The 18,522-nt window shown below is 34.0% G+C and overlaps 1 protein-coding gene across 1 annotated transcript in view; it reads left to right on the top strand.

Moving 5' to 3' along the window:
• The first annotated feature begins 7,162 nt into the window (after positions 1–7,162).
• Positions 7,163–18,522, top strand: part of LOC150084365 (cell adhesion molecule Dscam1-like) — a 36,862-nt gene continuing 25,502 nt past the window's right edge. The window contains exons 1-4 of the mRNA XM_090376204.1: positions 7,163–7,358; positions 8,497–8,670; positions 9,588–9,869; positions 12,718–12,837. Of these exons, the coding sequence (XP_090232330.1) occupies positions 7,163–7,358; positions 8,497–8,670; positions 9,588–9,869; positions 12,718–12,837 (772 nt within the window). The remainder of the gene's footprint in view (positions 7,359–8,496; positions 8,671–9,587; positions 9,870–12,717; positions 12,838–18,522) is intronic.

The following is an 18,522-nucleotide window of genomic DNA, read 5'->3' as shown; positions in this document are numbered from 1 at the left end:
TAATTAATTTCATATAGGAAATGTATTTATCTCTCTATTTTATGCTTCACCTGATCTTTCTCTTTTAAGATTATTAGTAAACGTTTTGCTATTGATACATGTAATATATATATATATATATATATATATGAGTTAAGTTAATAATGGTTAGAGTTTTTTTAAAAATAAAATATGATATACTAGCTTATCAGGCAAACCTTAAACCATGGTGAGTACCCAACGTGACCTGGAAAAAATCAATCTATGCCATGACATAAGCAATAAAAATATATAAAAATACCATTAAAATGTTAGTTATGGCAATCAGATACATTGCAAGGGACTTTTTCGAGGGCTAACCCTTACAATGTATCAACCATAATTAACGAGCTATCCGTTTCTGTAGTCATCGTCCAGCATAACTATGTCCTAATATACGTAAAATAGTATTAAGTTAGAGCCAATGGTATAAATATAAAATTAGTAGTAATTTAGAGCCAAATAGTAGTAATAAATCCAAATTTAGCAGTTAACTGGCAAGATGACTGTTAGCCCGACGGATAGCCAAAATATTAAGTTAAATTAAAATTATAGAAAGAGCTATAATTATTGTTAGGCATATGTGAGTAGTTGATAGTAAATGCTGCCACGGTAGTCTCATCAAATTAATAAAAATAGTAACAGTGTGAGCTATAGCTAACTAAGGCGAACGGAACAAAGGTATAAGAATAGATATAGTACCTCAATCCCCCTCGAATACTCTAATAGTTCATGAGGTATGAAAAAATAGGGATAAGAAAGTGAAAGTAAAACAGCAAAGAAAAAGCAAAATAATTAACATAGGATGTACCTTATAGTAAGGTATCCTGGTTAGAATGATTTAAGATTAAAATTAGAATGCTTACCACCGTATGGCCAAGGTACTAGAAAACCACATGTATTGGCGTGTGTAGCATATATAACTACCGATCGCAGCCCCCCCTAGGAAATGTAATAGTAAAGTTAAGTGATAAAATAAGTATAATTACATACAGCGCCCTCTGCTGTTATTTAATATACTGTATAGTATTACACATAGAAAAGCCGTCAAATAAGTATATCTCGAAGTAATAATAGAAGTTTACAGAATAAGTTCCTACCCATGGAGCAAATATAGGTACAGGTTTTTAATGCGAGTAAGCTATATGTAACTTACTCCATGGGCAGTGCCTACTATTTACATAATTACATATCCAACGAAATTTATCTAAGCCAAAGCAACACCTACGAAAATTTTTTATATTATTTTATTACAACGGCTATGTTATATTAGCGCCTGTTTAGGACTTTATCTATAATATTCTGTGCGTTAAGATTATAGTTCCCCTTGTTGTTAGCTATCAATAAAGCTCTATACATATATCTAGTAATTATGTGGTGTGGGAAGTAATTTTCTAAAAGCTTGGATCTGAATTCAATGAGTGTATCTATTATATAATCTGTCTGGTTACATATGTGTATTCTTCTGATGCTTTGCGCGATTAGGGTATTGCGATGTATCCTTTTTGAGATATTCGAGTTCCAGTTAGTGAGGTCAATAGTATTAAAATGAAAATTTTTGCGTTTATCATACAGTTTAGTGTGTACAGTATTGTTATCTATCCTTATATCCATGTCAAGGAAGGTAGCAGATTTGGAATTATTAGTGTTGGTGCGTTCTAATTATGGTTGATACATTATGGTTGATACATTGTAAGGGTTAGCCCTCGAAAAAGTCCCTTGCAATGTATCTGATTGCCATAACTAACATTTTAATGGTATTTTTATATATTTTTATTGCTTATGTCATGGCATAGATTGATTTTTTCCAGGTCACGTTGGGTACTCACCATGGTTTAAGGTTTGCCTGATAAGCTAGTATATCATATTTTATTTTTAAAAAAACTCTAACCATTATTAACTTAACTCATATTCATACAGACCGATGTAATGTTTAATCGTCCTAGATGGCATTAATTGGTTATGTTACTACTTAATATTTATTATAATACTTATATTTATTATAACATTTAATATTTGCTTTTTTATACTTGGAAATACAAAGGGGATTACCTGAGTTGTGACTCGTCTACCAGGAATTTTCCTACATAGCTATACATCCGTTAACACTTCTTAGTATTAAATACTGTCTGTAATGGTGGCCTCTCAGACAGCCTTTTCCCTGTTTGGGTCTTCTGACGTTTACTGGAGAATTTTATATGTATGCGCACAACTTATATTTATACGATCATGAGTTTCTACACAAATAAGAATAACATAATGCTACGTCGGTCGCGTAGAATAAATTGTACCGCGGATATCACTGAGGCTCTGGGTGATCCGACAAGTTCTTCTACTAGCCATTCAGCATCTAATGCTGCTGTCCAATTGAATCTATTCAGTGCCAATGCTGAGGCTCCTACTAACATAGCATGCCATACTAATGATCTTACCGAGATAGCAAATAATAATGTAGCACTTACCGATATTGCCTGCGATGCTCCTGATACTACAGACGTAGCAACTTGCAATAAACATAATAGCAGCTATCTAAAATTTAATAGTTGTAACAATACACTTTGTCAGACCTGTCCTAACATGAGCAAGTATCATATTACTAATAACATCGACGCTCCAGTTTTTTGCCATGCCAGTGGGGTGGTGTACCTCATTAATTGCAACTTATGTGAAGCTAAATACATAGGACAAACCGGAGGGGAGCTACACATTAGGATTAACGTGCATAGATCCCACATTAAAAACTTCGTTAATATTAAAGACATCGAACTACAGCACTTTCAACTACACAGCTTTAGCAATACTTCTATTACTATATTAGCTATTGAAAGTAACCACAATGCCAGGCTAGAATCCGAAAATATCAATATATTAAAATATAAAACACTGTATCCTTATGGTCTTAATAATAAATTTAATGGAAATTGCTACACTAGCAATACTATGAACGATACTTGTATATATAGCCTGTTTCAAATAGTGAAAAGACCCAAATCTAACAGATTAACCAAAACATACAATAAAAAAGCCCGCACACCAAATATAACTGACGATTTCAATGACATGTTAATGCATTGGGACAAACCAATTATACATGTCAAACAGATTCATGATCTTATATTCGGGTTGAAACATAGTAAAATCCGTGCACTTGACACCATCAACTCCAACTATAGACATAACAACTTACACCTTAACCTCCTGATTAAAGACATAAGTAAATTTATTTTTAGTAATAAAAAAACGAAAGTTACTTATGAATATATAAACATTAAATTCAGCCACGCATTATTCGATTACGTCTGCCTAGATAAAACCATTAACGTATATATAAGTGATTTACCTATTACCAATGCACTGTTACGTACTAGATTCAGCTATAATAAACCGTTTGGACTATTGGTCTGTAACTATAAAAAAGTAGCTACTAACCTCGTCAATAGTAATATTGAGGCTGATTGCTATTGCCATTTACCGCAATATCAGACATATGTGGACGCACACCATAAACACATTATCACTGGAGATTTGAATATTATAGACTATCCTGAGCTACGTGAGATTCTATCATTTGGTTTTAAATTTCGACCAAATACTGATATTAATACCTATGCCATCTTTAAACAACTACATTCAGATATAATGAAGTTCTGCCTAAAGTTATCCTACAAATATAACACATCATTGGAAGCCTTCCACAAGTGGCTTACACTCACCTTTCAGGCCATCAAGAAACAAATAAAGTCCGCAAGCAGGAAACTACCACCTACTAAGATTTTTAATATAGATGCAATTAAGCGTAAGCTTAAAATGATACAAGATAAGTTTATTATTACCACTATTGATAAAGCCTCTAATAACTACAGCATCATATGTAAAAAATTTTACACTACAGCATTACTAAATGAACTTAACAACAGTAGCACATACAAAATAGTAACGGATAAACGTAACGCTATTACTAAGAAAATACGTGCATGGCATAAAAAATTAAAACTTACCAACCATACAACTACATACCCATACATATACTGTATACCTAAGTTTCATAAAAATCCGACAGGTTTTAGATTTATAACTTCGTGTAGGGATAGCTACGCTAAGATTCCGCATCGCAAACTAGTTAATTTACTTCAAATTATTTTTGATAGCATAGGTCATTCAAATATTATTCTCAATAATAGACCGGTATTGAATTACATCAATAGCAACACAGGCATCCATACGATAGAACATATCAATACGTTCGACTTTAATAACTTGTTTACTAGCATCCCACATAACAGCCTAAAAACTGTGTTCAGCCATTATTATGATAAATACAAAAATATCTTACCCTGTGAGAAACACTACTGGGATGACCTTTTCAACCTTTGCATCTTCAATAACTATATATTTAATGGCAGTAATCTTTATAGGCAACATACAGGGATACCGATGGGTGCATGTAGCTCATGCATTGTGGCAAATTTATACCTACACCACTTCGAATATAATTTTAAACAAAATATGGTTCTATACAGATATATTGACGATTTGATAGTTTTTAATATGCCTGACTTCCATATGGAAGCAATCAAATATTATCCGCCTGAATTAACATTAGAACGCACCAACACTAATAATTCCAAATCTGCTACCTTCCTTGACATGGATATAAGGATAGATAACAATACTGTACACACTAAACTGTATGATAAACGCAAAAATTTTCATTTTAATACTATTGACCTCACTAACTGGAACTCGAATATCTCAAAAAGGATACATCGCAATACCCTAATCGCGCAAAGCATCAGAAGAATACACATATGTAACCAGACAGATTATATAATAGATACACTCATTGAATTCAGATCCAAGCTTTTAGAAAATTACTTCCCACACCACATAATTACTAGATATATGTATAGAGCTTTATTGATAGCTAACAACAAGGGGAACTATAATCTTAACGCACAGAATATTATAGATAAAGTCCTAAACAGGCGCTAATATAACATAGCCGTTGTAATAAAATAATATAAAAAATTTTCGTAGGTGTTGCTTTGGCTTAGATAAATTTCGTTGGATATGTAATTATGTAAATAGTAGGCACTGCCCATGGAGTAAGTTACATATAGCTTACTCGCATTAAAAACCTGTACCTATATTTGCTCCATGGGTAGGAACTTATTCTGTAAACTTCTATTATTACTTCGAGATATACTTATTTGACGGCTTTTCTATGTGTAATACTATACAGTATATTAAATAACAGCAGAGGGCGCTGTATGTAATTATACTTATTTTATCACTTAACTTTACTATTACATTTCCTAGGGGGGGCTGCGATCGGTAGTTATATATGCTACACACGCCAATACATGTGGTTTTCTAGTACCTTGGCCATACGGTGGTAAGCATTCTAATTTTAATCTTAAATCATTCTAACCAGGATACCTTACTATAAGGTACATCCTATGTTAATTATTTTGCTTTTTCTTTGCTGTTTTACTTTCACTTTCTTATCCCTATTTTTTCATACCTCATGAACTATTAGAGTATTCGAGGGGGATTGAGGTACTATATCTATTCTTATACCTTTGTTCCGTTCGCCTTAGTTAGCTATAGCTCACACTGTTACTATTTTTATTAATTTGATGAGACTACCGTGGCAGCATTTACTATCAACTACTCACATATGCCTAACAATAATTATAGCTCTTTCTATAATTTTAATTTAACTTAATATTTTGGCTATCCGTCGGGCTAACAGTCATCTTGCCAGTTAACTGCTAAATTTGGATTTATTACTACTATTTGGCTCTAAATTACTACTAATTTTATATTTATACCATTGGCTCTAACTTAATACTATTTTACGTATATTAGGACATAGTTATGCTGGACGATGACTACAGAAACGGATAGCTCGTTAATTATGGTTGATACATTGTAAGGGTTAGCCCTCGAAAAAGTCCCTTGCAATGTATCTGATTGCCATAACTAACATTTTAATGGTATTTTTATATATTTTTATTGCTTATGTCATGGCATAGATTGATTTTTTCCAGGTCACGTTGGGTACTCACCATGGTTTAAGGTTTGCCTGATAAGCTAGTATATCATATTTTATTTTTAAAAAAACTCTAACCATTATTAACTTAACTCATATTCATACAGACCGATGTAATGTTTAATCGTCCTAGATGGCATTAATTGGTTATGTTACTACTTAATATTTATTATAATACTTATATTTATTATAACATTTAATATTTGCTTTTTTATACTTGGAAATATATATATATATATATATATTTTGAAATGCCTAATTAATAAGCAGAATCTTAGCATACTGAATAATCTCTCCTGGTTTCAGAGAAATATTAATACAATTAGCGCTTAAGCATCACGTCTCTCTTCGTTCTCTGAGCACAGATTCTTATTGGTTCACTTCTTTTCTCAGCTCCACCACAATGGATCGTTCAACCAGAAAACTCCGAAACAATAGTAGGCAAAAATATCACAATACATTGTTCTGTATCAGGAAAACCAATCCCTCAAATATTGTGGAAAAAAGCAGGTGAGATTTGATTTTATACGTTTCTCTATCTTGTGTCAGCGTTTTAATTATGCATTTAAGATTACAGTACTGTATAAAAGATTATACAGAAACGCGAGTTTAATCAGAACTTAATTTCGTTCTTTAACTAACCTATTTTATATTTAAAGGGTAAAATTAGAAATAAACTTTGCTATATTAATTTCTTTAACTTTTCTCTGCTGTTGAAGCCATGTTGTCCTTTTAACTTTGGGCGAAAAGCTTGGAGGAGTCACATTTTTGAAACTCTTTGAAGTGAGAGGAGTTAAGAGAGAAATTGGCCTGTAATGAGAGTTTAAGTGTCACTTTTCTTGAGTACTGAAGTTATTTAAGATCCTAAGCAACCCAGATCCTAATTTAAGATCCTAAGCAACTGTATAAAATGGTTAAATAAATTCTGCCATCGACTTCTAGTATACAATAGAAGGAATGCCGTCTGGACCAGAAGTCATGGTGGTTTTCAGATCAAAGTACTCTCTGAGGATATCAAAAAACGTTCAGGTTCCATCTGGTCTATGCCGAACCTTTCAGTATGGGATCAGGGAATTATTAGTAATAGTAATGCAAGAAGGAGGAATGAAGTATGCAGTAAAAGCCTCAAAAGGAAGAAGACTACGCTTATTAGAGGACCAGAAATCTTCGATTGAATTTGACACTCTGGTTGATCATAATGGTTACGTGACGGTGATTATGAAGAGTATTGGTAGAAATCCAGTGAAATTATTGTTTGCATCTGGCGCGTTTGGATGGAATGAAGGTACTTAACTGAATATCATTAGCTTTAATGATAGTCATATCTTCACAGCAGTGCCATTTGGATTTAAAGAGATAGCAGTTTAAGGACTGACCAGGTGACAGCATAGGGATTGAAATTTCTATGGCGTTTGTTCAAATAACGAATTCTACTATTGGGTGGCACTGAACGTTGATCGATAAAAATTGAATCCTATTTTGAAAAACGAATAATTAGTACTAAGGAACTGTACTTGCGACTTACGACCTTCAGTATTATCTGTTTTGACTCCTTGAAAAAAAAAATAATAAACATAGTAGCGCCTGGTGTATTTATAGCAAAACCTAATGTCGCATGCATGATATAAAGCTTAGATGATTTATATCATGCAACGAACTTGCTATGAAGAGAATATCTGCAGTGCGATTATGGAAATCAAAATGTTATTCCCATAAATTCCAAGTGACACTGCCTACTATTTGCAATGAGCTGACTGGGGTTTTGACTTGTGGGATGATGAGATTTGCGTCTACACAAATAGAAATTTGAAGATCAGATGTCCCTTGCACCGATCTATGGAATCTTTAAGAATCGACTGTTTGGTGCCTTAGCGAAATATAAATAATATTTCACTAAGGCACCAGTTCTCCCTATGGCTCGCCTCTTCCCACAGGAATGTTATATCCACAACTTCCCCAAAGCCACTAACAGGATTTTTCTTGTTTATCCATAAACACTGTTCGAAAACACCCCTCAGCACGACGAAGTGTAGTACACATATATAATTAAGCAAGGGTTTCGATAGATAATTATTACCGTTATAGTCTCTCCAGTTCAGAGCACAGATCTGAACTTCATCCAGTAAATAAACTGGAAGAAATTGTTTGCTAACACCACCACCAACTGTCGAATTGATGAATCAAGTGTGGGTAATTTTAATGGAGATTTAGGGTGATATTAGAAAATATACTCTGCCGTATTCACAATGGAGGTATTCATTGTAAATAGTAAGCTAAATATTGTTGGAGCCTGAACTTTCTAAACCGTTTTACATATTTAAACATTTCTTTCTATGAATGATTTTTGTCTGTTTTTAATTTGGTTGGTTCTTTCTGATAGATCAACTCAATATATCTAGATTACTCATTTCTTTTCTTTACAGATGGAGCTGCTCGACCATTTCGTGAGCTTGTCTCTTCTCACAATAGGCTAATACTGTATAATGGATCGCTCTTCATATCGTCCGTTCAGAAAACTGATGAAGGTTTGTATGAATGCATAGCATCCAACGGAGTAGGAGGAGAACTTCGAAAGACTATTAATTTATTTGTTTTAAGTAAGTTATCTTAAAACCCCAATAAAGAAAATGATTCGCTGTTTGAATTTTATTTATTATATGTGGCATTCCATCAACATCACGAATCATGCAAATGACAGTTTATCTGTACACAAAACCATAGCATTTATGTACCTACTATAAGAAATAATGTCTTAAATGCTTTGTTAATTTCGATAAATTATTTATGCATACTTGTGTTTATTCTTTGTGTGTAAAGTGTTCACTTTAAATAAATACATCAATTCAAAAATTCTCTCTGAGATTTTTTGCTTTTTATCTCGCAATAATTTTTAAATTAAGCTAAAGTATAGTACCAATTTTTGCCAACTGTCGGCGCTAGTATCCATTTCCTGTCTGTATGGAGGCAAGAAAACAAGGAGCCATGACTGAAGTACAACTATAATGTGGGATATTTGTATGCGAAGGATTTCTTCAATGTCCTAGCACTTTCCAAGGTATTCGTAATATCTTCGCATATCCAAAACATGATGAGTGTTACTAGTACTTCGATAACATTTATTTTCGAGGCATTAGTAACTTAAAACAAACCTAACTTGGTAGTGCCAACTAGTGTTGTAGGATAAAATGCGTTCGAGACATTGCTGGATTGGTAACCTTCTCTGGGTGGTCGTTCTGCAGATGACGCGGTGTTTCGCTCAAGAAGGTAAGTTCACTTACCATATTTATTAAGTAATGTTTTTCTACATCGACTAAACGTACATAATATGTAGTTGGCATGTAAATAAAGAAATTAAATTTCATTTATCTATGTTGAACATAGATATCTATTCATTTATCTATGTTGCACATAGATAAATGAAATGCAAATCAGCTGACATATTATGTACTTTAAATATAGAATTAATAAGCATATTATGAGATTAAATTACAACATAGTTACCTTTGCATTTCAGGGAAGCCACAAATACAACCATTTTTCTTTCCCGATAGTCTCAGCATTGGACAAAAAACGAAAGTGTCGTGCGCTTTAAACAGTGGAGATTTGCCGGTTGTATTTAAATGGCTGAAAGATGGGAAAGAAGTTTTAAACTCACCAACTACAGAAGTTAGGGTTTACAAAGACTTTTCTCTTCTTAGCATCGATCCCATATCTCAAGAAAATGCAGGCAATTATAGTTGTAATGCGAATAACGATAAAGGAAAAGATACTTATACAGCATCACTCTACGTGAAAGGTGAGGTGCATTAAATTCAATATTAGAATGGGATTAATGGACTAGTATATAATTATACATTTAAAAATTCTTAATTTATTATAGAAGATTTAATGGTGGCATTATAGGAAGAATTGTTAAGCGTGTGGACCGAAAAAAAAAAAGTTTAAACTATAGGTGACTGAAATTCGAGATTCAAAGTCCAAATGAAATATTCGCTCCTTATAGGATAATTAAACCGTTAAATTAGTAGGGAATGCAATGGTGATTAGGAGAATATAGAAGAATAAAAAATTAAGTTATTATTAATGATTAAATGCTAAAAGTAGTATCATCTTTTTGCTTATAATTTTGTTAATGTGTTGTTATGATTGTTAATATAATAATTTAAAAATGGAATAATGAGGAAAGAATTTGTATTATTATAGAATAATAATAATAAATGGCACTTGGTGCGATTCATATAATTTTTTCTAAACTAGTTTCACAATATAATAGTTTAGAATTAAGCATAAGATTGGATTTTAGTTATGTTAAAAACTGAATTTATAATAAAATTAGACTGTGCAGCACTATGATCCAAATCATAAACAAAAGTAAAACACAATTTAGAGATTCACATACTATAATTTTCTGGTAAGAACTGGAAAAGTTTATGAAAAGTTATCCACCTAGAATTGCACTATTAACCTTAAAGAAGGGTTTGTAGTCATACTAGAACATGGTTTGGTGCTATTCCTTGGTAAAATTCACTGATGAAATGTCTTCTTTATTTCAGTCCTGAGTTGTTTGGTTTACTCTTGTACATATGAATTTTACAATAGCCACACAAATTCACTTCAAATTAAACACAATAATTCACTCAATCCAAATGAAGGTATATCAGGCTTAATGTCGAAGTTTGCAGATGATACAAGTAACAATAGTCAAGGTATGGTACTGCAACAATTCTAGAAAAATTAGGCAGATGTGCTGAGAAATTACAATTGGCAAATGCAAGGTATTGCACATGGGTAGCAGTGAACCAAGAATAACATACTGTGTGGTACTGCACTCAAGGTAGTGGATATTGAAAAAGACTTGAGGGTAATTGTGCAGTCATATATGAAGTTCTCTGAGTAGTACAGACAGGCTGTCAGTAAGGCTCATGGGATTTTGTCTATGCTAGCAGGAATAAGGAAGTGATTATCCCTTTGCAGATCGAATACGGTCGATCTGCCAACCCGCACTGGACCAGCGTGGCAGATTATGGTCCAGTTCCCTCAGCATGAATTGTTGAGGAGGCTTCCACCCTGCAGTGGGTTGATAATGGCTGCACTTTACTTTTTTTTTTATCCCTTTGTATAAGGCAATGGTTAGACCAAATCTTGAGTCCTGCATACAGGTCTGGAGGTCTCATTTTAGGAAGGATGCCAATCTGCTGGAGCGGGTGCAGAGATGGGCAATGAGATTGGTGAAGGGAACAAATGGGCACTCTTACCAGACAAGGCTCCAGTTATGTAAATTGCAGCGTCTGTACACAAGGTATATACAGATGATCTGATTATGGTATTTAAGGCTCTGAATAAATTGAGCAAACGCAATGCTTCCTCTTGTTCAAATTGCACACATGAAGGAATATAAATTCAAATTGAGGAAGGATGATTGCGGATAGATGTGCTGAAGTGCTTTGAACCAGTGAGTGTTTGGTTATTGGTACAAACTTCCATCTGTTGTCGTGGAAGTGAGTACAGTAGTTTGAATAAATACAAGGAAGAACTAGACAAACTATTGGATGGGATGGACAGGGGATTGACGAGGTTTTCTTTTTTGCTGATTCTATATAAGCTTGTTTTCTTGCATCCTTTGCCAATACTACTAGAAAGAAATTGGAAACAGTCAAATTAGGCGATCTGTCAGAAAAGTGAATTGTAGTATTCCTTGGTATTAGCCTTTGTAGTATTCCTTTGTATTAGCCTTTGCCAAAACTTCTTGAGCAATGAATCAATTAAACATAGTTACTTAGAGCTGCTCCATCTTGTTGGAACCATACAAAAAATCTCCTTTTCTTTGAAGTTGCAGTCAAAAATGGATTGTTTCCAGAAGTTTAGGAAAGGCTCTGGATTCACTGCCATGGCATCACTATCCACTTCTAAAAGTAAAGACAAGTATTGTATTTGGCAAATACAAAACATTACGTTTTAAACACGTTTTAGATTAATTTTGTCTTTCCTATATAATTTGATGATTTTCTTTATCTCCTATTACCGTTTTTTTTTTTTTCAGTTGACCTATCAATTTAAATAGAATAAGCTTTGTCAGAAGACATTCAAATCAATTTTGAAGAGTAGTCTTATGACATTTTGGTTGTTTTCCGAGATATTTAACGTTGTTTAATAGTGGAGTAAATTTTTCCGATAATCTTTCAAAGTTCTGAACAAATTGGACTGCTTCCCTACAACAACTAGAATCCTGTCCAAGATTCTCCTAATACGTATTAGACTACCATTTCTCTGACAGTTCTTTGTGAGTTATTAGGCGATGCTGCTATTGTTTTCAGTATGCTTTCTTTAATTTACATCATACAGATGTAATTAAATATGAAATTAATCTCACAACTCTTAGTGGACTCTGGCAATCTGTTAATTAAATTTTCATTTAATAACCTTCAACCTGAAAAAAAGTAAAAGAATTTATCCTGTTATTAAAAATGCTCGTGTCTGCACCACACCTGCAGTACTATTCATGGCCCATACTGTATCTATTCCAATTAATTACCCTATCCGTTGCAGTGCTGATCTCGGTGTTTTTCATTTTAGTTATTTGCATTTTAATGGAAAAATCTTTTTAGACTGGTAGTACTAATTCGGGAATTTTCTTTAACTTTTAGCACCCCCAAAGTGGAAAGGAAAACCAGTAGACACAAAGGTGTTTATTGGTGCAGAAATCAACGTAAGCTGTAAAGTCGAGGGGTTCCCTAAACCATCCATTACATGGTTCAAGGAGAGCGGTAAGAACATGTTGCATTTTTGAAATTAAACAACTCTGGAAGATTCTTTACTTATTGTCCTTCTCAAGGCCTGCTTTTTTTCACGATGCCTTTTGTGCCAGAATATCTGTTCGTGTTTTCTAAACAGAATCTTTACTAATAAACTTTTCTAATGAACGTTATTTTATCTCAAAAACGTTTATAGAAAAACTTAGTATTTGTCAGAAAAAATTTAAATATACGTAATTTAGAATTTATTAAAATTGACAATCCGTGATTTAATTTTTTTTTTCTTTCAAGACGATTAGAACATTTGTAATAATAAATTCCAGAAATTGTCTTAATGACACACACACTTACTTGCTTAATAGCATACGGAATGTTCTTGTACTTTATATTAAGTATTAGCAAAATTTTCGAGCTCTTAGATTGACGTGTATGTGCTAATGTTCATTATCGAATTAAGTTCTTTCTTAAAAATCGACACAAGTATAGCAAATCTCAAAAAAGAAACACGGAATCATAAGAAGGAAATATACGATAGTAACAACATTTTATTACATAATTTTTTATTTTAGAAGTGCAAAATTACTAGAACGCACAGTTCCGCATTAATGATAACGCGTTAAAGATATGAAAAAAAAACCGACCAATTGCTCTGTGAATAGCTGTTAAGTTTCAAATAGTTTTTCGTAATTATTCCAGTTTAATTTACTCGATGCATCTTTTAGTTATAGTCCTTTATTTTTATAAGAGTTGCGTGTAGTATTTTTAATTATTTGAAAATGTATATGAGATGTCTTAAATTTCTATTTTTCTTCCTTTTACTGGTATGAATAACAGTACAGATCGGAAAAAAAGGTTTCCGAATTATTTTGAAAAGTTAATGCTATACCGAAATAGTATATATAGTTACAAAGCGATGTATAGTCTATTATCGTTTATCGTACTTGCAATTTGTTCGAAACCCTGTTGCAGGAATATGTCCAGTATGGTTTTTTAAATAAATAAATAAATAAATATTCATTTATTGCAAATACAGCAAGCACATGGCTAGGGGCAGGCAAAATACAAAGGAAATGACATAAAATAATCGAGTATATGTACATAGCAGATTTTATATAGATATTAACAATGGCTAGGAATTTTAGTTATGAATTTTAAAAAAAATTGCAGAACATTTGGCTTTCAGTTGCAATTACTGGGTTGGATTATTTTTCTTCATTTCATCGGAGATCTGACTCCTGTAGGCTTCAGAGTTGATTAACCTGTTGGAATCAATGTTGTGATGATTTTTGAGGTGAAGGGATGCATTAGGGAATATTCTGTCCCTTTTGTTTGAACCTGGAGAGGTTGGATTTGAATCGCTGGTTTCTTGAATTTTCCCTGTTGGGGGCAGCTATTATATTGGCTAAGTTTGGTGAATCGCATGCAGAGGTGATTAACTTTGCAAGAAGCATGACTCTAGACTCGCTGATCATCTGTTTCAGAGGTTTGTTTTTAGGTTTTTATAAAGCTGTTGTCTGGATATTGTATGGGGAAAACGAAGCTTTCTATTGAGCCATCTAAGAACCCAATATTCTAGGGCAAGACTTTCTTGACGGTTACTTGAGCACCAGACCAGATTTCGGAAGCATAGGACAGAATGGGAAAGATGCATCTTCGAACATGACTAATGACTGTTTTTCTGTCTTGAATCGCTGCTGTTTCTTGTTTGATTAACCATTTTACTTTTTGAATTTTTTGAGCAATATATAAATGGTGGGCATTAAAGGAGAGATTTTTTATCAAAAACAACTCCAAGGTCTTTGTGAGCATAAACATTTGGGATTGGGACATCTGCAATTTTTATTTCTATGTGGTTGGGTTGTTTCTGAAGGGAATAAGTAATTGGAGCAGATTTGCTTGCATTTATAATCAGATTGAGTTCTTGCAGGTACTTTATGATTTCACAAATCTGTGAATGCGCTTCATTGATAACTCTGCGAATATCATCACTGGCTTTGGAGATTATAAATAACTTTAAATCATCGGCATATGCCAGTAGATTTAGATTTTCTTGTAGAAGTGGTTGAAGAGATGCTGAAAATATAGTACTGGAGAGAACGGCTCCTTGGGAAATGCCTGTTGAGGTTGTGACGAGAATATTGTCAGTACTAGTGGGGAAGAAGAGAAGTCTGCGATTTAGGCTGTATTGAAGATAGGAAATAATCATTTTGTCAACGAGAAAATGATTTTTTAGTATTTGAAAAGCTTTTTGAGATCTATGTTGTCGAAAGCACCTTTGATGTCAAAATAAAATACATCGCATTGTGCCTCATCTTGAAACGCAGTTTGGATGCGTACATGGTGTCAGCTAGGCTTGTTGTTGTGGAGCGCCCTCTAGGACCAAAATGCATATTGACAGGTGCATTAGCGAAGATAGCATGTTGAAGATATGGGAGCATGATTTTTTAAATAATTTTAGTAATTATTGACGAAACAGCAATTGGTCGATGGCCGGGATGGTTATTTCCGCAAGCTTTTATAGGAATCAGCGTAGTCCTGAAAGTTTTCCACTGTCTTGGAAGGAATGGCTGGCAGATGCACCTGGAAATGATATGCACTAACGAATCAATAATGTATACGCTGGACAATCTAATAATAAAACCAGGGATGCCGTCAGGGCGTATTTGGTTAACTGCACGCTGAACTGTATTCTTGTTCACAAGTTGGTTAATTAGCAGGGCTTGATCCGGAGACACATCATGTTGCACTTTGTCTGCTTGTTCATAAGAATTAAATGCTATAAATCTGTTTTGTATACCTTCAGTGAAAATGTCAGATCTGCTTGTTTCCATATTGTATCTTATCCATTCAAAAACTAGTTCATGGTGTAAGGTAGCTGTTGTTTTTGTAGAAAGTGCTCTTTTATTGTGCTTTAGCGTGCACATAATTTTTGTATGACTGAATTTTTTTGAGTTGAAACAAAGCTCTGCTCTTTTTATATTTTGTGTGCTGATGAAGTGCCGTATTTCTTCCACTAACTGTGGTATTTTTGCGTACTTTTAAAGTATGGTTTCAGGTGGGGTTTGGAGTGAGAAGACATTCTAACAAGTTTGGATGCCGACTCTGTTTTCAGTTGATTCAGCCATTTTATAAGAAGAAAGGTTACGTCCTGTATAGGAATATTTTTAAGAGAATCCCATGGGCAGTATTTTAAGAGCTGCAAAACTTTTCTTTCTGAAGGAATTTAATTGATGATGTTCTTTTAGTGATTTCCAGAGGAGGGGCGAGGATTCCCGCAGCAAATTGTTACTTTCAGTTCTATACTTTTGTGGTCAGATTTAAATGTAATGTTTCTGCTAAGTTTTTCATGCAGTGGAAAGTTAGAGTATACAAGATCAAGCGCTTGATTACCTCTTGTAAGAGGGACGTTGATTTTTTTTAGCTCCTAGAACTAAAAATGAGTCGGACAGCAGCTTCATTTGTAAATTATATTTGGGCAGGGGAAAGTTAAAGTCGCCCATTATAATGTTAGTTTGAGGCTTAAGAACAGTAGTGATCCAGGTTATTACTTCATTAATGATGTCATCAGTAGGTCCAGGCTGAATATAAATATTATAAATTTGAAGCAGAGAATCCTTAACTTGGATTAGAAGGGAAAAGTTGAAAGTATTAGAGTTGAACGTGTTCAGAACTTTAAAATTGTATTTTAAAATTATTGCTGTCCCACCACCTCTACGATTAATTCTTGATGTTATGAATTGCGTGTAGCTGAGGTTCTTCGGCAGTAGACAGTTTATTTTTTATGCTTCTTATATTTTGAAGAAAAATGCTGAGATGGACATTTTTGTTAGAAGGATGTTTGCAAACAGATGTATTAGGTGGCAAGTTATTCAACAGATTGAGAATTAGTTGGTAACTTTTCACTAGAGTTGTTGACCGATCCTCCAATAGCTCCATAAAATGACATGACGAGTAGACCATTTGACCAGATATCAGAATTTAGATATTGTTGTAGGTCACAATTCTTTAGCTCAATTCTAAATGATGAATATGTGTGATGTTTCGTTCTTATTTTGAACGCTCTACCTGGAATTTCTAGCTCTAATAGTAGCTGCTCCATCTGTTGGGAAGTAGCACTGGGGTCTAGCCTGCTAACAAAAATGTTACTACTTCTAAGCGTCGAACTATTTCTGTTTCTAATTTTAATACAAGACTGCATATTTCTTGTTCCTATTATGCTTGCATATCTGTTGTTTCTGCGGGGAAACTTAAAACTTGGGGAGTTTGTAGGCAAGCCATTATGGGAAGGCACTTCAGGATAATGCTCAGAGTGATCGAACAACTCTTCATGCTCCTTGGAGTAACGCCTTCCTTCTTAAGGAAATGTTTTCCTCCAAGATTTCGCTTAAGGTGAAGAAGCAGATAAATCTGAAGATGTTAAGCCAGAACTATAAAGATGTTGTAAAAAGTTCCATCCTGTCTTTTCCAACCAATCTGTGTGTCTCATACTATATCTTGATGACGACTCCATCAAGAAGTTGCAATTAACGAAATCTGTTTATACTCCGGACAGCAACGTAAGATCAGAGGTATTTACAGTAGAGAGAGAGAGAGAGAGAGAGAGAGAGAACACAACAACGATACCTTATTTAGCAGTCATGTGTTCTGAAATGACGAGGAAATCAAACGCATATGCTACTACTACCATTATGCCTTTTTGTTTGGCCACTCGCCTACATCTGAGTTCGATCATGTCTACTTGAAGTAATAAAATCACAAGGAAAACAAACTCTTATTCGTTATACTATTAATTTCAGTTATTTTCCTATTTCATTTCTCACTGCACAGATTTTAAAAATATTTTTTCATTAACAGCGAAGTCATGTTCTTCGATCAAGAGAATTTTGGTTTGTTACAGAAAATTTACACATCACTATTCTTGCAGAAGGTGTTTTTTTGAGTTTTTTTTTTCACTTAGGGAGGAGGATGCTTGCTTTGATTGAGGAGGGAAGGAAATCCTCAAAACTGCTATGATCCTAGAATCTGGAACAGCTACTTTGTTAAGCAGTCCCAAAAATTAAAACTCCAAAGGGTCCAAAAGATTTTCGGCTCATCTCAATAGGATGCTCTCTACTTAAAATATTTGAAAAAGTCATACGCACAGCAATAATCGATCACTGCTTTAACCATCGACCTTCCTACCTAGATTCAGTGATTAGTGGAAGATCCACTACCACCAACCTTCTAGACGCCCTTTTCAGGATATAAAGAGCTTTCAACTGCAAGTCGCAACTTGATATTTTGTTTCTTGATATAGAGGTAGCATATGATCAGATATCCTTCCCCGCCCTCCTGCACATTCTGGAATCCTATTTCAATATAAGGATTGATGCCAGGACTTTCAAAAGATTCTCTTGAAAGTCCTGGCATCAATCCTTCAACCTAGATATCTGCTAGTTGCACATCAGTACTTCATCAGAAGTTTCACCATCTCCAGGGGGGGTCCCACAAAGGGCATCCACTCCCCAATGGTATTTGCAGCTGCACTGGAACCTTTTCTGTCTGTTAACCAAGACTTCCTTCCTATGACTTGAAACTGTTCATCACTTCAGGAGACCCAAACTCGGCCAATTTAATCTTTGGTGAAGTAACATCACAAAGATCTCGGGTTAACATGGGACCAAAACTTTAATCATTAATCTCTTGAGTCTTGAAATC

The sequence above is a fragment of the Mastigoproctus giganteus genome, chromosome 6 (genome assembly GCF_048544385.1).
Source record: "Mastigoproctus giganteus isolate SK-2022 chromosome 6, ASM4854438v1, whole genome shotgun sequence".
Taxonomy (NCBI): domain Eukaryota; kingdom Metazoa; phylum Arthropoda; class Arachnida; order Uropygi; family Thelyphonidae; genus Mastigoproctus; species Mastigoproctus giganteus.
Note: the sequence above shows the minus strand (reverse complement) of the source record. Positions and strands in the feature narration are given on the sequence as shown.